Source organism: Ranitomeya imitator, chromosome 3 (assembly GCF_032444005.1).
Source record: "Ranitomeya imitator isolate aRanImi1 chromosome 3, aRanImi1.pri, whole genome shotgun sequence".
NCBI classification, from domain to species: Eukaryota; Metazoa; Chordata; class Amphibia; order Anura; family Dendrobatidae; genus Ranitomeya; species Ranitomeya imitator.
Window position 1 is genome coordinate 608,705,932 of NC_091284.1, and position 26,387 is coordinate 608,732,318.

The following is a 26,387-nucleotide window of genomic DNA, read 5'->3' on the forward strand; positions in this document are numbered from 1 at the left end:
ACCCGCAAATCCGAATCTGGCCAGAACCTCAAACAGGTATCCCCAATGCACCCGATCGAACGCCTTCTCCGCGTCCAGGGATAGGAGCAGAGAAGGCGTCCGGTCCCTCCCCGCCACATGGATGAGGTCAATCATTCGTCTGGTGCCGTCCAATGTCTGTCTAGATTTGATAAATCCAACCTGGTCTCTGTGCACCAGGGAGGGGATTACATCGGAGAGTCTATTTGCTAAGATTTTGGAGTACAGCTTGAGGTCAGTATTTAGAAGGGATATTGGCCTGAAATTACTTGGATGATCGGGCGTTTTTCCTGGCTTGGGGAGGGGGACTATAGTCGCTTGTAACATTTCTTCTCGTATTTTGCCTGTTTCAAATATATTTTGGAAGACTAATAATAGATGTGGGGACAATATTTGGTTGAATAGCTTCAAGTATTCATTAGTTATACCATCCGGTCCTGGGGATTTAATATTTTTGGTTGCCTGAATGGTTTGTTGGATTTCTTTTTGGCTTATGGGTTGATTTATTGCAATCAATTTTTATTCAGTCGCCATGACAGCACAACGAGAGAGGGGATCCGCCCTTCAGGGACAGGAAACCTCAGACATATAAGGGCGGCACCTCACTCACCCGCCAGTTGGTTTCCTGTCCCTGACAGTGGAACCTCTTCAGACAGGCCCCGAGAAGAGGGTCGAAGAAAGAATTTATCCCACGCCTGACAGACCGATGCAGGTAGCGGGGTCCCCCTACCTCGGCCTGGTCAGGTAGATGGAAGCACCACACGGCAGGGGTACTGTTGGTGTAGGTGTCGGCAGGAGGAAGCGGCCCGAGGCATTAAGGGCCTTGCTTCTACGACAGCTGCTTTTTACCTGGGGGTCTCCAGGGTGCCGCTTCTGCTGGGGCCTCCGGGGTCGGTCCGCCGCTTGCGCCGGGGTCTGCGGTGGCTAGGGAGAGCTGCCGTCCTTGTCCGGCGCGTCCGCTCTCAGCGCCGCAGCGGCGTCCGGAAGAGGCGTGTCCGGATGACGTCGCGAGCGGCGCGGGGCGATGACGCGGCCGCGCATGCGCGGTAGCGACTTCTTCTGGCTAATGGCGGCGCCCGGCGTCTGGGGAGGGATTTTCTGGCCACGAGGGGTCCAGCGCTTTAAGCGGACGCCTAGCGGTCACGACCCTACCAGCGCAGTACCGGTCGTCGGCAAGTGATTTCCCTGCTGGCCCCCATCCGGAGGTGGTACCCAGGGAGAGGAATTTAAACGGCGTACTGAAGCCACAGCTTGTTCCTGTCCACCATTTCCAATATGGAGTCTCTGGAAGGAACACCGCAGCTGGGCGGTGAGCAGCAGCAGCAACCTGAACAGCCTTTGAGCAGCTCCCAGCGGCGTTCTAGTGGCAGTAGTCGCGCTGGTAGAGCTAAAGAGGCTCAGAAACCAACTAAGTCCTCAGGCCGTAAGAGATCTCCGGCTAAGAAGGACCCCCCGATCACGGTACCTTTCGCTGCAGGGATGGGTAAGTGAGCTTCGTGAAAGTACGTTTCTGATAGCTGTCCCTCCTTGTATTCCCTCTCTCCTTATTAGGGGAGGAAATCTGTGTCCAAATCCAAACATAGGGAGTGTGCCATCTGTACGGAGCCACTTCCAGATGGACATGAAAAGAAATTGTGTAGCATCTGCATTCAACGGTTAATTGAGGACGAGGCCCCTGACCTTACGTCTACTCTTAGGGATCTGGTTAGACAGGAGGTCAGAGATTCCATGAGGTCTCAGAAGTCAGTTTCAAAAAAGAGGAAGGAGATATTATCCCCAGCCTCAGATGTGGATTCAGACACGGGTGGTGTAAGCTCGGATTCTCATCCGTCATCATCATCAGAGGACATGGAATCTAGTCGAGCCTGTCTATCACTTGATAGGATTAACCGCTTAGTCAAAGCTGTCAACAACACCATGGGCATTGAGGAGACCCAGGCGGAATGTTCCATTCAGGACATAATGTTTAAAGGCATAGATCGCAAATCCAAAAGAGTATTTCCGGTAGTTGATAAAGTTAAATCACTGATTACGAGAGAATGGAAGAAACCCGAAAGGAAGGGGTCACTCCCACCAGCATTCAAAAGAAGATATCCCTTTGAGGAAGAGGCTTCTTCCTCCTGGGACAAGGTCCCGAAGCTGGATGCGGCGGTGGCCAAAGCTTGTAAAAAAACGTCTCTCCCATTTGAGGATCTGGGAAACCTAAAGGACCCGCTTGATAGGAAAGCTGAGGTATTCCTTAAAGGAGCTTGGGAAACATCAGCAGGTTCCCTGAGACCGGCGATTGCGGCCACCTGCACTGCCCGGTCGTTGATGGTATGGTTGGGTAATCTAGAAGACCAGCTCAAGGATAAGGTTCCTAGGTGCGAGATCCTATCATCTATGTCTATGATTCAGGATGCAGCAGCCTTCCTTTCGGATGCGTCAGCCGATTCCGTTAGGCTAGCTGCAAGGTCATCAGCACTGTCTAATGCGGCCCGTAGAGCTCTTTGGATAAAATGCTGGCCAGGAGACTTACAGGCCAGATCGAAACTATGTGGCATCCCCTGTGAGGGGGTTCATTTGTTTGGCCCAGTCCTGGATGAGCTTCTAGAAAAAGCAGGTGACAATAAAAAGCGATTCCCTCTTCTAACAAGACCCTTCTATAGACGAGACTACAACAGAGGAGGGCTGTATCGCCGAAGATCGGACAGAGATTCAAATAGAGATTCGACCAGATATAACTCTTATAGAAGAAGAGGTAGAGGTTATGTGTTTAACTCCTCTAGAGACTCTAAAAAGCCTCAATGACTGGCGGACCAGGTGGGCGGTAGGCTGTTGGCCTTCTACCCAGCCTGGTTGAAAATCACCAATAGTCCATGGATACTCAGTATCATTAAAGAGGGGTTAAAGTTCCAATTCCACCATACCCCCCAGGACAAATTTAAATTAACCCCTATCCGTTCTTCTCCCGCAGAACAATTGGCGTTGGAGTCAGAAGTTCGAGATCTCCAAAGAAAGGGGGTTCTCGTTAAAGTACCTACGAAGGAACAAGGTACGGGGTTTTACTCCCCTTTATTCCTGATAAAGAAGCCAGATGGATCATATCGTACCATCGTCAATCTAAAGGGCCTGAATGTATTCCTGCGGGTCCCATCCTTTAAAATGGAATCTGTGAAGTCGGCAATAAAGCTTCTTTTTCACAATTGCTTCATGGTTGTCTTAGATCTGAAAGACGCCTATTACCATGTCCCGATACATGCAACTCATCAGCGCTTTCTCAGGGTGGCGGTTTCTCTTGCCGGCACAATAGAGCACTTTCAATATCAGGCACTCCCCTTTGGTGTTGCAGTCGCACCTCGGGTTTTCACTAAGATTATGGTAGAGGTTATGGCACACCTTCATGAGCAAAACATACTAATAATTCCCTACCTGGATGATTTATTGATTGTTGGGCGTTCAGAGTCACACTGTAAAGAGCAGTTGGAGAAAGTGATAGCAGCATTACACAACTTAGGATGGATTATCAATCTCAAAAAGTCGCGTCTTCAGCCCTCAACGTCACAGCAGTTTTTGGGTCTTACGGTGGATTCGGGTCAGCAGGAATGTCGCCTGCCAGACTCAAAAGTCGATTCTATTCGTCGGCTGGCCTCCAGAGCAATTAATAATCCCGTAGTCTCCTTAAGAAATGCTATGTCACTCTTAGGTTCACTTACTTCTTGTTTTCCGGCGGTGATGTGGGCACAGTTTCACTCCAGGTCTCTGCAATGGGATGTTCTGCATAATTTTCGGCGGCTGGGCGCTAACCTTGATAAAAAATTTTCCCTATCTGTAGACGCCACGGGTTCCCTAAGTTGGTGGACGCACATCCCTAATCTTCGTAGAGGTGTACCTTGGACAAATCAGATAACACGGGTGATAACAACTGATGCTAGCCCCACGGGTTGGGGGGCACACTGGGAAGACAATTACATTCAGGGTCTGTGGTCCCAATCGGAGCGAGACACGTCCTCCAATTTGAAGGAATTGATGGCGGTGGAACGCGCCTTAGATAGGTTCCTTATACCTCTGCAGGGTAGACATGTTAGACTACTCTCTGACAACCAGGTGACCGTTGCTTATGTGAACCACCAAGGAGGTACACGTTCTAGGTCATTAATGAACATAGTAACATAGTAACATAGTTAGTAAGGCCGAAAAAAGACATTTGTCCATCCAGTTCAGCCTATATTCCATCATAATAAATACCCAGATCTACGTCCTTCTACAGAACCTAATAATTGTATGATACAATATTGTTCTGCTCCAGGAAGACATCCAGGCCTCTCTTGAACCCCTCGACTGAGTTCGCCATCACCACCTCCTCAGGCAAGCAATTCCAGATTCTCACTGCCCTAACAGTAAAGAATCCTCTTCTATGTTGGTGGAAAAACCTTCTCTCCTCCAGACGCAAAGAATGCCCCCTTGTGCCCGTCACCTTCCTTGGTATAAACAGATCCTCAGCGAGATATTTGTATTGTCCCCTTATATACTTATACATGGTTATTAGATCGCCCCTCAGTTACAAATCATATTTTTCAGATGGCCGAAAATCACCTGCTCTCCCTTACGGCCCTTCATATAAAGGGAAATCTAAATACCATGGCCGATTACTTAAGCCGCAACGAGCTCAAACAAGGGGACTGGTCTCTAAAACCGGCTGTCTTCAATCAGATCGTACGGTTGTGGGGATGTCCAGAGATAGATCTGTTTGCCAGTCGAGGAAACAAGAAACTCCATCAATTCTGTTCCCTAGACCCAAGGGACAACCCGTACGCAGTCGACGCTCTTCTGATCCCCTGGAATTTCAGTCTCGCCTACGCTTTCCCTCCTCTGAATCTCATTCCTATAGTTCTGAGGAAAATTCGGGAAGATGGAGCCCGAGTGATTTTAATAGCCCCGTTCTGGCCCAGAAGGTCATGGTTCCCATGGTTGAGAAGCATGTCCATTTCCCAGCCATGGATCCTCCCAGAAATACCGGACCTCCTTTCCCAGGGTCCAGTCTTGCATCCACGAGTAACCAACTTGCACCTGACAGCGTGGAACTTGAGAGGTCACTTCTGAAAGGAAAGGGATTCTCCCAAAATCTTGTAAATACTCTACTTAAAAGTAGGAAAGCCTCCACGACTAGCATTTATGTTAGGGTATGGAGGAAGTTCCTATCAAGTTCAGGAGCACAAATCAATCAAAAACCTGATATTGCTCAAATCCTAGAATTTGTACAGAAGGGCCTAGAGTTAGGCTTAGCCACCAGCACCCTTAGAGTTCAGGTTTCAGCTCTAGGGGCACTATATAATTCCAACATAGCCAGTAATCACTGGATAACAAGGTTTTTCAAAGCGGTCACCAGATCCAGGCCGGTTGTTAAACAAAAGATAGTGCCATGGGATCTAAATCTTGTGCTCTCGGCTCTAACACAAGCTCCGTTCGAGCCTATTGACTCTGTTCCAATCAAGATCCTGTCGGTCAAAACAGCCCTCTTAGTTGCCCTTACATCGGCAAGAAGGGTTAGTGATCTTCAGGCATTATCCAGGCAACGTCCATATATGCAATTTTTGGAAGATAGAGTGGTGATGAGGCCTGACCCTCTTTATCTTCCAAAGGTTGCCTCAAAATTTCATAGATCCCAGGAGGTGATCCTACCTTCATTTTGTCCTAATCCCTCTAACAATAAGGAGCAGAGATTTCATTGTTTGGACGTACGTAGGTGCCTTCTCAAATACATTTCGGTAACAGACACCTGGAAAAAAGACCACGCTTTATTTTTATCCTACCAGGGGGTTAGGAAGGGACTTGGAGTATCAAAAAATACCCTAGCCAGATGGATTAGGGAGGCGATATCTCTTGCTTATACCGCAGGTGGCGTGGAAATTCCAGAAGGTATAAAGGCACACTCCACTCGTGCGGTAGCCACATCCTGGGCTGAGAGAGCAGAAGTATCGATTGAGGACATCTGTAAGGCGGCCACATGGTCTTCTCCATCCACCTTTCTTAGACACTATAGATTAGATCTAGGTGGCTCCTCCGACCTCACGTTTGGGAGAAGGGTGCTGGAAGCTATTATCCCTCCCTAGTCACTTTTTCACTTCTCTGAAAGTCTCTCGTTGTGCTGTCATGGCGACTGAATAAATACGTATGCTACTCACCTGGTAGCAGTGTTTTTTCAGGAGCCATGACAGCACCCTTATATTCCCTACCCTCTTTGTTTATGGGTTCAACACTTCCTTTAGAAAAATTCCTAAGTTTATTCACTGGGTGAATTGTACCATATATTAATATTGTTTATGTGCTACTAACCTAGAAGGTCCTTTCATACTCTGTAAACCAACTGGCGGGTGAGTGAGGTGCCGCCCTTTTATGTCTGAGGTTTCCTGTCCCTGAAGGGCGGATCCCCTCTCTCGTTGTGCTGTCATGGCTCCTGAAAAAACACTGCTACCAGGTGAGTAGCGTACGTATATCCTTTGGGATTTGGGGTAGGGATATGCTATTCAGGAAATTATTAATTAGCTCAGCGTTGGGTTATGGAATAAGGTTGTCGGTCTTGAGATTCTAGAGTGAGGAGTAATATCTTGCGAAAGTATTCGCAATTTCTTTAGGGTTGTATATTTTGTTCTTTTGATCATCGTGTATGTGAGCTATTTTTTGCTTTGTTAATCTCGCTTTAATCTTATTGGCAAGTATTTTACTCGCCTTATTCCCCTGCCAATAATATTTCGCTTTATTCCGCCTCAAATTATGCTCATATTTATATTGGAATAGCTGATATAGTTCGTATCTTGCCTTTTGTAGTTTTCTATATACCGTGGGTGATGGGCTATGTTTATGGATGTTTTTCAATGTTGCTATATTTTTATTGAGCTCTTCTATTTGTCGCATTCTCCATGTTTTGTGTTGCGCTGCTATCTGTATTAGCCGCCCTCTTATATAGGCCTTGTGGGCGCAGCACACTGTGGTCGGGGATATGTCAGGGGTACTATTGATATAAAAAAAAATCCTGGAGAAGGTCATTAAGTTGGGATTTAATATTATCTGAGGCTATTAGGAAGTTATTAATTCTCCACGGAGAATAAGTTAAATTATTGTACGTCTCTTTAATTTGGCATGTTACAGGAGCGTGGTCCGACCAGGTTATGTTCCCAATTTTTGCTGATTGTATATTTTGTAGGAGCCATTTATCCACTACTATTAGATCTATTCTTGAATATACTTTGTGTGGGTGGGAGTAATATGTATAATCCCTTTCAGAAGCATGAAGGACCCTCCACGTGTCATACAGTTCTTCTGATATAAGACACTGGGACAACGCATGGGATTGGGACTTTTTCTTTGAGCACCAAGATTTGTCTATATTGGGGATCGGGACGATGTTAAAATCTCCACAGATTAGCAGGGATCCTTGTTTTAGTTTGGATAATTTAGTTATGAGGTCTTTAATAAAAGTGATTTGACCTGTATTGGGTGCATATATAGATGCAATTGTATACACCTTATTGTTGATATTACATATCAATATTACATATCTGCCTTCATCATCCAGAACGCTATCAACAAGCTGGAACGCTACAGTGTCTTTTATTGCAATCGCTACCCCTCTCTTCTTTTTCGCCGCATATGACACATAGATATGGGGGTAATTTTTATGTTGTAGTCTGTGTGTATCGTCACGATTTAAATGAGTTTCTTGGACACATAGTATGTCCGCTTTGAGTGCCTGGGCTTCTTTCCATAATAACGATCTCTTGAAAGGGCTGTTTAGGCCATTCGCATTAATGCTAGATATTTGAAATACCATCAGTTACAAAAAAGAAAAAAAATTCAATCAGTCACCAGATACAGGATAATAAGGGAAACAAAGGGGTTAAAGTAATTAACAACAACCAGAACAAGTACAACTTGTACAACTCAGAGTCCGGTTCTATGTGAACCAACTGGATAGTCGTTCCTATCCAGTATTAAAGGGGGGAGAGAATAGAAAAAAACGAAAGCAATATTCTCATGCCCCTTCAACCTGCCAGCCAGGCAAAAAAAATAAGTGTGGTGTCCCGGCATAGGCCCACAGGGGATACGTATGGTAACAGAGTACTTGCGTGAGAATCAGGTCTATTCTTTGTTCAGCGTCGGGGGTCTTTTCTTTAGTGGGGAGCTGGTATCTTCATCCACTGATGTCAGGGACCAATCCTGGAGCAGGCTCATGGCCTCTCTGGGAGACGCAAGGACGTGTGAAGTTCCGTTTTTCGTCACGATGAGCTTTACTGGATATCCCCACCTGTAGACAATACTGTTGTCCCGTAGAATCTTGGTTGCGGATGAGAATTCTCGCCTCCTGTTCAGGGTTGTCGCAGACAAGTCGGTGAACACCAGAATGTTCCGGAATCTTTCTGGAAGTTCTTGCTTTGCTGACGCTGACTTGGTCACAGCCTCCTTGAAGTGGTAGAAGTGCAGCCTGGCTATCACGTCTCGCGGTGCGAAGCTGGGAGCAGACTTTGGTTTGGGGATCCGATGTGCCCTGTCAATCAGCAGGTCCCTCTGTTCTGCTGACGGCACCAGAACTGTGAAGAAGTCCATTAGAAACTCCTTTAGTGTATCCGCTGACACACTCTCAGGGATTCCTCTGAAACGTAGGTTATTGCGCCTGGATCGGTCTTCTAGGTCTGCAAGCTTCAGTTTTAGGGCCATGATTTCTTCGTCCACTTCATTATGCGCGTCTACTAGTTGGTTGTGCGCCGTAGTATATTCCTCCAGTTTCCCCTCTATGTGTGAGGTTCTGTCGCCAATCTGCGTTTTCTTTATGTAGCTCAGTGAAAGCCGTTGTGATATCAGTGTGAATGGCTTGCTTCAGGTCTCCCAGCAGGGATCTGAGTGTAGCTACAGTGACAGGGGCAGAATTGGAGTCTGTAATAGGAGAGTCTGAGGAGACGGTCAGGGCTGTGTTTAGTGGCTGTAAATCTTCAGGCTCTGAACCTTCAGCATTCCTAGCAGGGGGGGAAAGCAGGGACTGCAGCGTTGGTGAATAGCTCTGTGTGCTCAGGGACCTTGCAGTTTTGCTGGGAGTTTGGGGCTGGTGGAGTGATTCACTGTTCAGCTCTGACCTTTGCTTTGCACTGCCATTACTCCTGCTGTTGCCGGCGGCCGCGTGGTGAGAGCTGCGGTCGCCATCTTGGATCCAACTACCCATCGCTTCAAAGACCTGGACCCTGCTGGGCGCCTGCCCCCTCCTTCTCCCTCGCTTCATTCCTGGAGTGCACCACCGCCTGGCTTATGTTATCTTCAGATCTGACCTCCTCCGGTCACCTCACTGTGCTTTGGGCCGCTTATGATAGCTGGTGGTTAGGGAGCTCGAGCCTCGCACGTCCGTTCAGCTCCACATCCGGTCACGCCCCCCAAAGGCCTGTTTTTACAGTATTGCAGTATCAATAAGGGTTATCACTACTCCATTGATATCACCAGCTTGAGATGGGGGAGTCAACAGTTTAATTATCCAAGAATTTGGAAAATATCTTCAGTGTTTAGCAACGCTATCAGACCACAGTGCTTCCCAGGCTTAGGAATGACTGTCCTCTTGGACACCAGCATTGTGGTCTCTTGTCTCCTGTCGTGAATCCATAAACAATTTAGGGATGTCTGGAAGTTCTTACTTCCTCCCAGCACCCGGTGATGATGTGATCGCTGGAGGAAGTAGTGATGTCATTGCTTTCTATACTATGTTCATAACGCTTGTTCAGGAAGACGGGAGGTGGTATTAAACCATCTCTGCCTTCTCTATGGGAAGTCCAGCTGCCCACTCCTGCATAATCTCTTGTGGTTGCCGACCTTGCAATGATGGTTTAGAATGTCACTATTGAGTAAAATGTGAACCATCTGGACATTTAAAGTGTCTTACTAGTAATCTTATAGTTTTCACAGTAGACACCCAGGCTGTTTTAGTCTCTTGCTTCCTTTCCCTTCAGGAAGAGGTTACAGCAGTTTTGTTAACAGAGGCAGTATTAGGCTACGTTCACATTTGCGTTGATGGGCGCAGCATCATCGACGCATGCGTCATGCGCCCCTATCTTTTAACATGGGGGGTGCATGGACATGCGCCGGTATGCGTTGTATTGCGTTTTACGACGCATGCGTCATATTGACGCACAGACAGGGCGCAGAGGACGCTACTTGTAGCGTTTTCCCTGCGCCGAAATTCCTGCTCTGTACGATCTTATGACAACGCATGCGTCGCAAAACGCTGCGTTGTGTACATGCGTTGTTTGTTGCGTCGCCGACGCTGCGCCCAACAACGCAAATGTGAACGTAGCCTTACAGTGAATGATGACATTTATATACACAGCTGATTACTGGATCCCATGTTATCACTGTAGGTGATGTCATAGCTGACCCCACACCCCCTTTCCACACAATGATCTTCCACCCTCATTAGATGCTTCAGTATTAGTGATGAGCGAATATACTCATTACTCGAGATTTCTCGAGGACGCTCGGGGGTTCTCCAAGTATTTTTTAGTGCTCAGAAATTTAGTTTTTCTTGCCGCAGTTGAATGATTTAGGCTAAGTGCACACGCTGCAGATTCCATTGCGGAATTTTCCGCAGCGGATTTGCTAAATCCGCAGTGAAAAACCGTTGGTTTTTACTGCGGGTTTACCGCGGTTTTCTCTGCGGGTTTTCACCTTCAGATTTCTATTGGAGCAGGGGCAAACTTGCAGCGGGATCCGCAGAAAGAATTGACATGCTGCGGAAAATAAACCGCTGCGTTTCCGCGCGTTTTTTTCCACAGCATGCACACTGCGGATTTCATTTCCCATTGCTTTACATGGTACTGTAAATGCATGGGAAACTGCTGCGGATCCGCATCTGCGGAAACGCTGCGGATCCGCAGCAAAATCTGTAGCGTGTGCTTACATCTGTTAGCCAGCATAAGTACATGTGGGGGCTGCCTGGTTGCAGGGGAACGAGTACAGGTCCTTCTCAAAAAATTAGCATATAGTGTTAAATTTCATTATTTACCATAATGTAATGATTACAATTAAACTTTCATATATTATAGATTCATTATCCACCAACTGAAATTTGTCAGGTCTTTTATTGTTTTAATACTGATGATTTTGGCATACAACTCCTGATAACCCCAAAAACCTGTCTCAATAAATTAGCATATTTCACCCATCCAATCAAATAAAAGTGTTTTTTAATAACAAACAAAAAAACCATCAAATAATAATGTTCAGTTATGCACTCAATACTTGGTCGGGAATCCTTTGAAGAAATGACTGCTTCAATGCGGCGTGGCATGGAGGCAATCAGCCTGTGACACTGCTGAGATGTTATGGAGGCCCAGGATGCTTCAATAGCGGCCTTAAGCTCATCCAGAGTGTTGGGTCTTGCGTCTCTCAACTTTCTCTTCACAATATCCCACAGATTCTCTATGGGGTTCAGGTCAGGAGAGTTGGCAGGCCAATTGAGCACAGTAATACCATGGTCAGTAAACCATTTACCAGTGGTTTTGGCACTGTGAGCAGGTGCCAGGTCGTGCTGAAAAATGAAATCTTCATCTCCATAAAGCATTTCAGCCGATGGAAGCATGAAGTGCTCCAAATACCCTGATAGCTAGCTGCATTGACCCTGCCCTTGATGAAACACAGTGGACCAACACCAGCAGCTGACATGGCACCCCACACCATCACTGACTGTGGGTACTTGACACTGGACTTCAGGCATTTTGGCATTTCCTTCTCCCCAGTCTTCCTCCAGACTCTGGCACCTTGATTTCCGAATGACATGCAAAATTTGCTTTCATCAGAAAAAAGTACTTGGGACCACTTAGCAACAGTCCAGTGCTGCTTCTCTGTAGCTCAAAAGTGGCTTTACCTGGGGAATGCGGCACCTGTAGCCCATTTCCTGCACACGCCTGTGCACGGTGGCTCTGGATGTTTCCACACCAGACTCAGTCCACTGCTTCCTCAGGTTCCCCAAGGTCTGGAATCGGTCCTTCTCCACAATCTTCCTCAGGGTCCGGTCTCCTCTTCTCGTTGTACAGCGTTTTCTGCCACATTGTTTCCTTCCAACAGACTTACCATTGAGGTGCCTTGATACAGCACTCTGGGAACAGCCTATTTGTTGAGAAATTTCTTTCTGGGTCTTACCCTCTTGCTTGAAGGTGTCAATGATGGCCTTCTTGACATCTGTCAGGTCGCTAGTCTTACCCATGATGGGGGTTTTGAGTAATGAACCAGGCAGGGAGTTTATAAAAGCCTCAGGTATCTTTTGCATGTGTTTAGAGTTAATTAGTTGATTCAGAAGATTAGGGTAATAGGTCGTTTAGAGAACCTTTTCTTGATATGCTAATTTATTGAGACAGGTTTTTTGGGATATCAGGAGTTGTATGCCAAAATCATCAGTATTAAAACAATAAAAGACCTGACAAATTTCAGTTGGTGGATAATGAATCTATAATATATGAAAGTTTAATTGTAATCATTACATTATGGTAAATAATGAAATTTAACACTATATGCTAATTTTTTGAGAAGGACCTGTATATTCGATCATCACTATTCAGTATAAAAGATAGGGTCTGCCTTTGTTCTTTGCTTGTAATGTACTTGTGTTGTTTCCTGAAGCGGGGAGTTAAATCTAAAAAGTCCGACTGGGCAGTGTGAAAATTGCAAGATTAAGAATATAGTTTTTAATAAATTGTGATATGAAAAAAACAAATTGTGACATTTTTTAAAAAATGTATCTAACAGTAAAGCTTCAAATTAAATCATCGTTCATTTTTTGATGTTGGCTTCCCTTTTCAGCTTTGTTTTGCCCAGGATTATCTGTTATGCAAGCTTTAAATGTAAATGGCGATGCAATAAAATATTTTTTACTTTATTGATTTGCCTTGGGGATCTCCTGTTTCTGTTTTCAATATCCAGAGTCGTTTTCCAATTCAAAAGCTCGAAGAAGTCAAATAATGGCACAGATGTGAATGCAGGCCAAATACCCCAGTTACTATACAGGTAAGAATCGCTGCTTCTCAGTATACATAAAAAGCTCATGTATGAAAATGATCTTGGAGTAAGTGTCTTCTCAGATGCATCTCGATCTAAGTTTCCTCCTGCCTCCTCCTGTACTATGTAGGAAATAAAAGCCTGGTTTGTACATGAAGCCTTAAAGGGAACCAGTTGCATTGAAAATGCCGAGACGACTGATATATAGTTTGTGGGAAAAGGTTCAGGAAAACATGTATTTTATTTAAATCTCTGGTCATTCGAGACTCCAGTCAGGTGGGCGGTGTGAATCGGTGATTGACAGTCTTCCTTGTACAAGTGTGCGTACCAAGATAGCTGTCAGTCCCTGATTGGCACTCTCCACTTAGCTGTGAAAACGTGGCATGAGAGCCATCTAAATACATAAAACACAAGTTATAGTGAGTATTTTCCCAAAATACTAAATAGTTATCTTCTCAGCTTCCTGTGTTTTTATGTCACACTAGCCAGCGACTACAGAGAGAATAAATCACCATCATCTCCAGTAAGGCAGCCAGGCAAGATTCATATGCTCTTTATTTTCTGATTACCACTATCTATGCAATGAAAGTGTTTCTGGAGGTGACCGGTTCCCTTTACATACTGTCTTCTCAAATTCTTCATTTAATATTTTTAAATGTATAGGAGTAACCAAATAACCATTCTGGGGTGCAGTGGAGCGGAGAGGAGTTTTTATTGTGGAAGTAGTTTCTGTACACACTGCAGACTATGTATTTTTTCACATAGAAGATATTTTCTGTAAAAACTTCATGCTATAATCCTTTAAAGGGACTCTGCCAGCACAGGATGACTGTTCAAACCAAGCACAGACACTTGGTGTGGCCAAACACTTAGGTGCACCTTCCCACTTTCTTGTTTTCCATCCATCTCTTCCCTTCTCTGGCTCTATAAAGTCAATTGAAGAGGCGAGGGTGGAGGTAGAGGAAAAACAAGTCGATGAGAAGGTGTAGTTAAATGTTTATTTTACCAAATTCCCTTCCATTAACATTGGAGTCCTGCCCGACCCATGTAAAGGGGCAGGATTACTCGTCCCTAAACCTAAGTGTAGGACTGAGGGACTGAAGCTCTCTGGGCAAATAGTGCACAAGTGAATATTTGTTCCTGTCCTGTGGGATCCGCCCCAAAAAGGTGTGCATGCAATGGTTATTTTTATGGATTCATCATCTGTGTGCCCATCCTCTTCCAGGTTGCCCACGAGTGATGGGAGTGCTGCTAAAGGAAAGCAGCAAGTGAGTGAGCCAGTGCATATACTGAAGCGATCATTTGCCCGATCTGTCTCCGTGGTACGTAGGGTCTCTTTCTACCTTGGCTCCTATGGCACGTGTTCTCTGACTCTTTGCTGAATCGTGCTGTTCATTGCTGTACCCAGGAATGTTTTGAGTCCCTGCTGAGCATCCTGCACTGGAGTTGGACCACTTTGGTTCTAGGAGTAGAAGAGCTGAGGGGGTTGAAAGGCTTTCAGTACACCGCCACGCTGCTGGATTTGGAGAGATTGCGATTTGTTGGGACGTGTTGTCTGCGACTGCTGAGAGTCTACACCTGTGAGATATACCCCATATCAGGTACCTGTAGAGTATAGAACATGAAATATTAATATTATGAACATGTTTCTTTTTAGTCATTTACATGTATTAGCAAATTTCATTTTCTTTTCAAAACCTTTGAATTTCCAATATCCTCTGCCCATTGATAACCCGCTCCTCCAACATTGCGGGTTCTCCTGGGATTTGTTTTTCACAGCTGCCCCCTACTGGTTCTGTTCCAGCATAGAAATACCGGGAATTTGCTCTATGCCTCTATAATGTAGTAAAAAAAAATATGTTAACATAAGTTAAATGGCTGCGTGGTGAAAAACTGAGGTTCAGGGCAAGCTGTTAATTACGGTCAACCGCCTCTAAAACTTGCCAATTATTCTTTTATATCACATAGTCAAAGTACATTCTGAATTATTTTTTGCTTTGTTAAAGGGGTGTTCCCAAGATGCATCTTCAGAAATGCACAGCTAGCCTCCTTCCTACTTTGCCAGTGGGGGCTAGTGTTGCGCTCTTGAAGACTGACAGCTTGGAACAGATCCATGGTCAGGCGCCTGTTTGAACTGAGCGGTCTCCCAAGCTGCTAGAAGGGGCAGCATTGCCTCTGTAACATGGGAGAAGTGCAAGCGCACGGAGGGTGAGCGGATCTAGTGAGTGATCCAGCCAGAGTGAGCAGGCTCTAAGGTCGGATGTGGGCTATTGAACAGACCCATGTTATTCAATGGGGCTGGTCAGGTGAACAATTTTTCTCTGTCTGACTGTATGTTAATAAAAAATGGCAACATCACATGTTCAGTATTTGGTCTGTATTTTTAAGCCAAAACCAGGAGTGGGTGATAAATCCAGAAGTGGTGACATGTTTCTATTAGACTTTTCCTCTGACTGTTTCACTCCTGGTTATGGCTTACAGATACTGGGGTAAAATACTGAATGTGTGAGTGTAGCCTAAGGGTCCTTGTCATCGGAGAGAGACAGCCATCCTTTTAGCAGTCATTTTGATTAGATGTTCACAAATTGGATTTTTCCTGTATCGGTGTAGTAAGTAATTTATTAGACTCTTCATTAAAACAAAACTTAAGGTGATAAAAAGGAATATTCGGTTTTATTTAGTTTTCTCCCTTTTTATATTTTGAAGCCACTACTAAACCAGTCGTAGAAGAAACAACAAAACTGGCTGAGTGCATAGGAAAAACAAGGACGTTACTAAGAAAAATCCTTTCTGAAGGAGTGGATAACTGCATGATGAAACTGGACAATGATCCCCAAGGTTATCTGAGTCAGCCCTTGAGCCTTCTGGAAGCTGTTCTTCAAGAGTGTCATAACACCTTCACTGCTTGCTTCCATTCTTTCTACCCCACGCCTGCTCTCCAGTGGGCATGTCTCTGTGATTTACTCAACTGCTTGGATCAGGTAAAGGTATTAATTTACAAATTGTGGCATATAAGGCAGGGCCACGGACTCACCGTTGGTATAACCTGTGTAGCCACCCAAGAGGTGGAATTGTGCATTCTGATGAGCTTTTGGTCTGCAAGGGGCCGATATCTTGCACAGAGGCCCTCTTCTGTTTGTGTCCACTTTTGATACTAGGCTAAGTTGTGACTACACCATCGTAAAGATCACATTTCTTGAGAAGTATGAAATACATGGGTTACGATTTATCATAACACCCATCTAATATAGAATTTTACTGTGGGTTTCCTCTAGACAAGAGGCTGTCTACATTGGTCTCTTGGTCACGCAAGTTTACTTTTGTTTTTAAGGACATACAAGAAGCAAATTTCAAGACCTCAAGCAGTCGCCTGTTGGCTGCAGTTATGTCCGCACTCTGCCACACTTCTGTGAAGCTTACCTCCATCTTTCCCATTGCTTATGATGGTGAAGTTCTTCTACGTTCCATGATTAAGCAAGTCAGCACAGAAAATGATACTGCACTGGCACATCGCTTCCCTCTACTGGTGTCCTGCATGGAAAAGCTAAGTCAGGTCTGGGAAGATCCTACTTTACTGTATTGTAGAAGTCAAGCATTCTTTATTTGACTGTAAATAGGCAAATAACCTCTTCAGAGACGAAGAGGACTTGGTATCTAGCGCCACCTATTGGAATTGGCAATCCTAATAGTCTATATACACACTTTACAAGTCTTGTCACATGACTTGGGATAAAAGCCAAACCAGAAACTGAATTTGCAAGTGTGCTTCAGGGTGTTTGCCCGTCCTTATGGCAAAGCAGGAGATCTAATTTGGCTAGGTGAGAGGCCACTGACTGGGAATCTAAGGGGGGATGTATCTCTTTGTGGAGAGTTCCAAGCAGGCGTAAGGAGACTTTTAGGCCATGCAATGCTCCTCTGGGAATTAAAATATTCTATTGACTGTACAGTGGAATGGTTGAAAGGCATTAGTGACTCTGCTGTTTCAGGAGAGGAAGAACCCAGACACCGGGGTAACTGAGAAGTAGTTTTACTACGCTTTTCAGGCTCGGATTGAGCCCTTTTTCAATTATAAATTAAACATAATTACTTGACTTTGTGAATTTATTAATTCGTATTTGTATATTTTGTGTGCATGTATGTACATACATACACTAATATGTATGTATTTTTAAACAGACAGATCTATGCTCACACACTCACATGGATACATGCGCATGTACATATGCACACGTCAGTACACAAGCACATACATACACACACACACACACACACACACACACACACACACACACATACACACACACACACACACACTCACACACACACTCTCCTTAAGGGATAATTTATTATAAGAGTTTAAAAAAAAAAACTTTTTCAGAAAAAGTGCTTTTTTTTTTTTTTTTATTCTTCACTTTCTTAAATAGGTGTATAAAATGCCTGACCAGTCAAGAGTTTATTCCATTTTTTAAGTGAGATATGTTGTGCTTTGTGTTATCTAGAGTGAAGAGAATGTTTCTGGGATGACAAGCTTCCGAGAAGTTCTGGAGAAGATGCTGGTGATTGTCGTTCTGCCTGTAAGGAACAGCTTACGGCGGGAGCATGAGCTCTTCTCTTCACATCTGGTATCCAACACTTGTGGGCTCCTGGCTAGCATTGTCAGTGAATTAACGGCATCTGCCCTTGGGTCTGAGGTGCGTACAGTTCCGTCCTGTACACGGTTTATATTTCTGTTAGGAGACCGCTTCTTAAACACTGCTCAAAAAAATAAAGGGAACGCTAAAATCCACATCCTAGATATCACCGAGTGAAATATTCCAGTTGTAAATCTTTATTCATTACATAGTGGAATGTGTTGAAAACAATAAAACCTAAAAATGATCAACGTAAATCACAACTAATATCCCAAGGAGGTCTGGAGTTGGAATGATGCTCAAAATCAAAGTGGAAAATGAAGTTACAGGCTGATCCAATTTCAGTGGAAATGCCTCAAGACAAGGAAATGATGCTCAGTAGTGTGTGTGGCCTCCACGTGCCTGTATGACCTCCCTACAACGCCTGGGTATGCTCCTGATGAGATGGCAGATTGTCTCCTGAGGGATTTCCTCCCAGACCTGGACTAAAGCATCTGTCAACTCCTGGACAGTCTGCTGCAATGTGACGTTGGTGGATGGTGCGAAACATAATGTCTCAGATGTGTTCAATCGGATTCAGGTCTGGGGAACGGGCGGGCCAGTCCATTAGCATCAATGCCTTCATCTTGCAGGAACTGCTGACACACTCCAGCCACATGAGGTCTGGCATTGTCATACATTAGGAGGAAACCAGGGCCAACCCCACCAGCATATGGTCACACAAGGGGTCTGAGGATCTCCTCTCGGTACCTAATAGCAGTCAGGCTACCTCTGGCGGGCACATGGAGGGCTGTGCGGCCCTCCAGAGAAATGCACACCACACCATTTCTGACCCACTGCCAAACCGGTCATGCTGAAGGATGTTGCAGGCAGCAGATCGCTCTCCACCGAGTCTCCAGACTCTGTCAAGTTTGTCACATGTGCTCAGTGTGAACCTGCTTTCTTCTTTGAAGAGCACAGGGTGTCAGTGGTGAATTTGCCAATCCTGGTGCTCTGTGGCAAATGCCAAGCGCCCTGCACGGTGTTGTTTTGTGAGCACAACCCCGATCTGTGGACGTCGAGCACTCAGACCATCCTCATGGAGTCGGTTTCTAACAGTTTGTGCGGACACATGCACATTTGTGGCCTGCTGGAGGTCATTTTGCAGGGCTCTAGCAGTGCTCCTCCTGTTTCTCCTTGCACAAAGGCGGAGGTAGCGGTCCTGCTGCTGGGTTGTTGCCCTCCTTTTGCCCCCTCCACGTCTCCTGGTGTACTGGCCTGTCTCCTGGTAGCGCCTCCAGCCTCTGGACACTACGCTGACAGACACAGCAAACCTTCATGCCACAGCTCGCATAGACCTGGCATCCTGGATGAGCTGCACTACCTGGGCCACTTGTGTGGGTTGTACAGTCCATTTCATGGTACCAAGAGTGTGAGAGCACAACCAACATTCAAAAGTGACCAATACATCAGCCAGAAAGCATTGGTACTGAGATGTGGTCCCCACCTGCGGAACCACTCCTATATTGAGTGTGTCTTGATAATTGCCAATAATTTCCATCTGTTATCTATTGCATTTGCACAACAGCATGTGAAATTGATTGTCAAACAGTGTTGCTTCCTAAGTGGCCAGTTTGATTTCACAAAAGTTTGATTTACTTGGAGTTATATTCTGTAATTTAAGTGTTTCTTTTTTTTTTTGAGCAGTGTACTTTAAAGAGGAGCTGTCATTTGCACTTAATAATGCAATTGTATTATCTGAGTGCCACTGTTCTCCTGGCCCTCCTTTCTTTCAGTCTTGAATTATTGTGGCTTTTCACATTGCGTCCTGGCAGTCCGTTAGACGGACTACGTTACACCGCAGCATAAACGCGGTGTAACATAGTCCATTAAGGCCGCTATTGACTGCAATGTCGGACGCATCGCTAGCGCACGCCCACAATGGGCGTGCGCTAGGGATGTGCCGTCATTGAGTGATGGACCCTGAGACGCGGGCTGCACTTGCATTACAGCAGCCCGTTAGCGTATGTGCTGAATGGGCTGCTGCTAACGCAGTGTGAACCCGGCCTAAGAAGTGGGAAAAAAACCGTACCAGAACGGTGGCATTTAGATCACATAAAACAATTATTTATGTATTCTAATACAATGAAAAATACAATAAAAAAAACAAAAAAAAACTCAAAAGCTTTTTCATCCATTGAAAGCTATTTTGTCTGTCAGACAGAAAATTCAAACAATTCTGACTTTGGTTTTGCCGACTGGCAGCATATCTCCACCACTGTAATAATCCATGGTGGGTTTGTTTCACTTGATTAATGTGTAGTCTGTGTATGGCCACCTGCAGATCATTGAATATTGGAGAGGGCCTGACATGTAACTAGAAGAATAAAAAGCAGAGGAATCTTGCCTGTAATCTATGTATTTATTTTTAGGTTGATGGTTTAAACTCTCTCCACTCCGTGAAGTCCACTCCTAATCGCTTCACGAAGACGAGCCAGGGCAGAAGCTGGAACACTGGCAACGGCTCTCCAGACGCAATCTGCTTCTCAGTGGATAAACTCGGAGTGGTGGTGGTTGGGTTCTGTGTGTATGGTGGAGGGGGAATCCATGAGTACGAACTGGAGGTTTTGGTGGATGATGTGAGTATTTTTCAGGAACTGCAGAGATTATTAGGGAAAGTTTTTCTTATTTACACAGTATTACTTATATGAAAAGCATGCTTAGATAAGGTGCAGTTGTTAACACACTTTCTGTCAAATTATTTCTAGGCAGTAATAATAATCACTTTAGTTTGCAAAATAAAAAAAAAAAAAAAAGTCCAAATAGTTTTTATAGTTTCTGAACTTCTTCCTTTTATGGAAGCATCTGCACAGACCTCTTTGTTCTTATGTACTGTTAAAGGGGTGAGCGTTTCACATCCAGAATAGTATGTAGGATCGCTTCCTGTTCTGCTCGAGCTTTACTTTGTTATTATAACAAAAATAAATGTCTATCTGCAGGTTACGGTGACTATTCCTATAGCATACAAACAAATACAACTGCATTAAGATATTTCTGAACATTTAATATGAGCTGCGTTACCGCAGTTACATACATACACACATATATACTAGATGGTGGCCCGATTCTAACGCTTCGGGTATTCTAGAATATGTATTTATGTATGTATATAGCAGCCACATAGTATATAGCACAGGCCACGTAGTATATAGGAGCCATGTAGTATATAGCAGACAAATACTACGTGGCCTGTGCTATATACTATGTGGCTGCTATATACATACATATTGTAGAATACCCGATGCTTTAATACAAGCCACGCAATATATAACAGTGGCCACGCAGTATATAACACAGCCACGAACTATATAACACAGGCGACATAGTATATAACACAGACCACGCAGTATATAGCAGCCACGTAGTATATAACACTGCCCACGCAGTATATAACAGTGGCCACGTAATATATTGCACAGCCCACAGAGTATATCACACAGCCCACATAGTATATAACACTGCCTATGTAGTATATAGCAGCCAAGCGGTATCTAACACAGCCCACGTAGTATACAGCAGTGTGGGCACCATATCACTGTTAAAAACGATACGTGCGCGCCTGCCGCCATCTTCCGTTCCCAGGATGCATTGCGAACTTACCCAGATGACTTGGCGGTCTCGCGAGACCGCTAAGTCTTCTGGGTAATTTCGCAATGCATCTCTGGGAACGGAAGCTGGCGGCAGGCGCGAGCGCATCGTCGGCTTACGGAAGGTGAGAATAGCAGGTTTTTGTTTTTTTTAAATTATTTTTAACATGAGATCTTTTTACTATTGAAGCTACATAGGCATTAACCCTGTGTGAGCTGTGACTGGAGGGGAGTATGCGGGCGCCGGGCACTGACTGCATGGGAGTAGAGAGGGACTAATCGGACTGTGCCCGTCGCTGATTGGTCGTGGCAGCCATGACAGGTAGCTGGCGAGCCCAATTAGCGACGCGTGATTTCCGTGACGGAGGTTGCCGACAGAAAGACACAGACAGATGGGTACGGAAGTACCCCTTAGATAAAATACATATATATTAAAAACAGGAGAAAATACAAAGTATTTAGGCTTAAAAAATTGTATTTTTATTATTTAGACAAAGATAGCCAAAGAGTTTTAAAAAAGGTACAAAAAGACAGACACAATACACAGTGAACGAATTATCTCCGACAGTGTAATATTCACAACGTGAATGAATTGGAAGAGAGTGCAGTGCACTTCCTTCTCCCACAAGGTAAGATGGCTTTCTTTCTCTTAGGTTGAATATGTTACTTAGAAATACAGCGCTGTGGATGGTCAATATATAAAACTGGTCACTATGACCTGATCAGCACTTGGCTTTTTGACAGTTTTACACCTGAGCTGTATATACTTACATCTACACTAATTCTTATATATTCACTCATGTTGTAAACATTACACTGTCGGAGATAATTAGTTCACTGTGTATTGTCTGTCTTTTTGTACCTTGTTTAAACTCTTTGGCTACCTTTGTCTAAATAATAAAAATACATTTTTAGACCTATATACTCTATATTTTCTCCTGTTTTCAATGTTATGTATTGGAGTGGTTCTTTAAATGTGACTACTTGGCACCTACTTGGTGCATGGTCCCATTAACCATTATGGTACTGGGTTTTTTTGTTTCTAATTATCGATATATAGGCTATATTTATAAATTGGTGATTACTGGTGCACCTTTTGATCAAACTGTTTGGGATAATCTGTCAGCGACAATTTGGCCTATTTAGGTGAGAGCCTACACTAAGGGAATGTGTACACAGACCCACTGAGACTTTCAAGAGAAACATCAGGAAATGCTGGTTTTTAATTTTTCCCAGTTTTTTTTTTTTTTTAATACTGAAAAGTTAGTTAACATCTATGGTTGTTTTTTTTCTTTCTTTTTTTTTTTTTTCTTTTTTCTATTATTTCTTGAACTGACATTTTCTGGGTTGTTTTATTAAGTTCAGTGCAACAATAAACAACAAAAAAAAAACACAAGCGTTTTTTTCATTCAAAGATACTGGAAAAACGCTCAGAAAGGTACCCATGTGTCTTCGAGGCATTTTTAGAACTTTCTTATTGACTTGTTTTTCCAACAAATTTTATTGATTTTATAAATTTAATAGAGGTAAAGGGTAAGGGAAAAACGGGTGAAATGAATAGAAAAGACAGGCATACATATATATACTGTAGCTTACACAAACAGAAAACGACTGTAGCTTACTCAGACAGATTAAACGTAGCTCAGTATCAAACCTAATATAACTGTCGCTTCTCAATAAAAAAGTACGTCGTATGATGTATATAAGGGCCTGGCCTGTCTGGAATCACCTAAAGGCGATCCTAGGACTTTGTGGGGGCAAAGTACGGTTCATTTACAAGCCACAATTGAGGAATAAATGGAAAACCGCTTATCTAGGAACTTGAATAATAAAGTTACCGACTTCAATAAATGTTGTTTGTAGTACTATTAACTTGGGACGTAGGTTTGATTTGGACATAGAAAGGAGACCAGGAGATCCCACGGAGGAAACTATGCCGGCACATTTCAGGAAATCAACTCCTTCCATTGGAGAAGAAATAGTTTAGATGCAAATTTAATTTGTAGCGTAGAGAACCAAGTCCAATTGTAGGGTATTCTGGCTTTTAGAAGCTCACGTGTAGTAGATTGAAATAATTTCCGCTTTTGCAGAGTTTCTTTAGATAGATCAGTCTTTAAAAAAAGGTTAAATGACTATACGGAGAAGAGAAAAATCTTGGCTCTTTTGATATACCCAGTAGTGTGTGTCTTACCCAGTTGGGGTAAAATGAGACGACAACATCTGTAGCAACATCAGATGGAAGAGCAAATGGCCTGCGTACTCTAATGGCCTTTTCAATTAAGCTTTCCCCTTTGGCGTTAGGAATTAGATGAGAAATTAGCGAAGAAATGTAATCCCTTAACTGGAAGCTTTGGACCCACTTTGGAATTCCTCTGATCTTCACATTGTTTTTCCTTTTGAAGTCTTCCAAATTAGCTAGACTGTTTCTGAAGGAAGTGATATCCTTCTGGATGTTTTCCATTGAATCTGAGTTTGTAGGGAGATCCTGCATTCCTTTAGTGTGTGAAGTCTCGTAAATTTTGTATGAGGAATCAATTCTTTCTGTGACATCGGAAGATCTGTTAGATGCCCCTTTAGGGTATGTGCACACGTTGCGGATTCTCCACGGATCCGCAGCGTTTTTTGCAGTGCAGAAACTCTGCAGATCTGCAATGGATTTACAGTACAATGTAAATCAATGAGAAAAAAAAATGTTGTGCGCACTTTGCGGAAAATCCGCTGCGGAAACGCTGCGGTTTAAAAGTAGCATGTCGCTTATTTTTTGTGAATCTGCAGCGTTTTTGTACCCATTCCAATATAGAAAACCGCAGGGGTAAAAAACGCAGCAAAATTCGCAAGAAAAACGCAGCCAAAACGCACAAAAAACGCTGCGGAACCGCACAAAAAAAGCGACAAATCCGGAGGTGCGTTTTCTGCCAGGAGAGGCAGAATCCGCACCAGAAATTCCTAAGCCTAATCCACAATGTGTGCACATAGCCTTAATATTTGAGAGTGTAGCATCAGCTATGTGCGAAAAAGTATCTTTAAAAAGTTTCTTGATGAAAGTCTCGGATGCCTTAGCTATATTCAAATGCGTAGAATCAACAAATTCTGTTTCGCTTTCAGAAGATATTTTTGAGTTGTCATCCTTAACCCCTTCATGACCCAGCCTATTTTGACCTTAAAGACCTTGCCGTTTTTTGCAATTCTGACCAGTGTCCCTTTATGAGGTAATAACTCAGGAACGCTTCAATGGATCCTAGCGGTTCTGAGATTGTTTTTTCGTGACATATTGGGCTTCATGTTAGTGGTAAATTTAGGTCAATAAATTCTGTGTTTATTTGTGATAAAAACGGAAATTTGGCGAAAATTTTGAAAATTTCGCAATTTTTAATTTTTATTCTGTTAAACCAGAGAGTTATGTGACACAAAATAGTTAATAAATAACATTTCCCACACGTCTACTTTACATCAGCACAATTTTGGAAACAAAATTTTTTTTTGCTAGGAAGTTATAAGGTTAAAATTTGACCAGCGATTTCTTATTTTTACAACGAAATTTACAAAACCATTTTTTTTAGGGACCACCTCACATTTGAAGTCAGTTTGAGGGGTCTATATGGCTGAAAATACCCAAAAGTGACACCATTCTAAAAACTGCACCCCTCAAGGTGCACAAAACCACATTCAAGAAGTTTATTTAACCCTTCAGGTGCTTCACGGCAGCAGAAGCAACATGGAAGGAAAAAATGAACATTTAACTTTTTAGTCACAAAAATGATTTTTCAGCAACAATTTTTTTATTTTCCCAATGGTAAAAGGAGAAACTGAACAACGAAAGTTGTTGTCCAATTTGTCCTGAGTACGCTGATACCTCATATGTGGGGGTAAACCACTGTTTGGGCGCACGGCAGGGCTTGGAAGGGAAGGAGCGCCATTTGACTTTTTGAATCAAAAATTATCTCCATCGTTAGCGGACACCATGTCGTGTTTGGAGAGACCCTGTGTGCCTAAACATTGGAGCTCCCCCACAAGTGACCCCATTTTGGAAACTGGACCCCCCAAGGAACTTTTCTAGATGCCTAGTGAGCACTTTAAACCCTCAGGTGCTTCACAAATTGATCCGTAAAAATGAAAAAGTACTTTTTTTTTCACAAAAAATTTCTTTTCGCCTCAATTTTTTCATTTTCACATGGGAATAGGATAAAATGGATCCTAAAATTTGTTGAGCAATTTCTCTCGAGTACGCCGATACCTCATATGTGGGGGTAAACCACTGTTTGGGCACACGGCAGGGCTCGGAAGGGAAGGCGCGCCTTTTGACTTTTTGAATGGAAAATAAGCTCTAATTGTTAGCGGACACCATGTCGCGTTTGGAGAGCCCTTGTGTGCCTATGCATTGGAGCTCCCCCACACGTGACCCCATTATGGAAACTAGACCCCCAAAGGAACTAATCTAGATGTGTGGTGAGCACTTTGAACCCTCAAGTGCTTCACAGAAGTTTATAACGCAGAGCCATGAAAATAAAAAATTTCTTTTCTCAAAAATGATTTTTTAGCCCGCAATTTTTTATTTTCTCAAGGGTAACAGGAGAAATTGGACCCCAGTAATTGTTGCGCAGTTTGTCCTGAGTATGCTGGTACCCCATATGTGGGGGTAAACCACTGTTTGGGCACACGTCAGGGCTCGGAAGTGAGGGAGCACCATTTGACTTTTTGAATACAAGATTGGCTGGAATCAATGGTGGCGCCATGTTGCGTTTGGAGACCCCCTGATGTGCCTAAACAGTGGAAACCCCTCAATTCTAACTCCAACACACCCCTAACCCTTATCCCAACTGTAGCCGTAACCCTAATCACAACCCTAACCCCAACACACCCCTAACCACAACCCTAACCCCAACACACCCCTAACCACAACACTAATTCCAACCCAACCCTAACCCTAAGGCTATGTGCCAACGTTGCGGATTCGTATGACATTTTTCAGCACCATTTTTGAAAAATCCGCAGGTAAAAGGCACTGCGATTTACCTGCGGATTTACCGCGGATTGCCAGTGTTTTTTGTGCGGATTTCACCTGTGGATTCCTATTGAGGAACAGGTGTAAAACGCTGCGGAATCCGCA

The 26,387-nt window shown here is 43.9% G+C and overlaps 1 protein-coding gene across 16 annotated transcripts in view; it reads left to right on the forward strand.

Annotated features, from left to right (window-relative positions):
* The window catches only part of MYCBP2 (MYC binding protein 2), a 380,821-nt gene that overhangs the window by 198,268 nt on the left and 156,166 nt on the right, over positions 1 to 26,387 (forward strand). For all 16 annotated transcript variants that reach the window (XM_069758078.1, XM_069758080.1, XM_069758086.1 and 13 more), the window contains 7 exons: positions 12,949 to 13,032; positions 14,249 to 14,345; positions 14,432 to 14,624; positions 15,730 to 16,004; positions 16,355 to 16,576; positions 17,523 to 17,714; positions 20,066 to 20,272. In XM_069758078.1, coding sequence (XP_069614179.1) covers positions 12,949 to 13,032; positions 14,249 to 14,345; positions 14,432 to 14,624; positions 15,730 to 16,004; positions 16,355 to 16,576; positions 17,523 to 17,714; positions 20,066 to 20,272 — 1,270 coding nt within the window. The remainder of the gene's footprint in view (positions 1 to 12,948; positions 13,033 to 14,248; positions 14,346 to 14,431; positions 14,625 to 15,729; positions 16,005 to 16,354; positions 16,577 to 17,522; positions 17,715 to 20,065; positions 20,273 to 26,387) is intronic.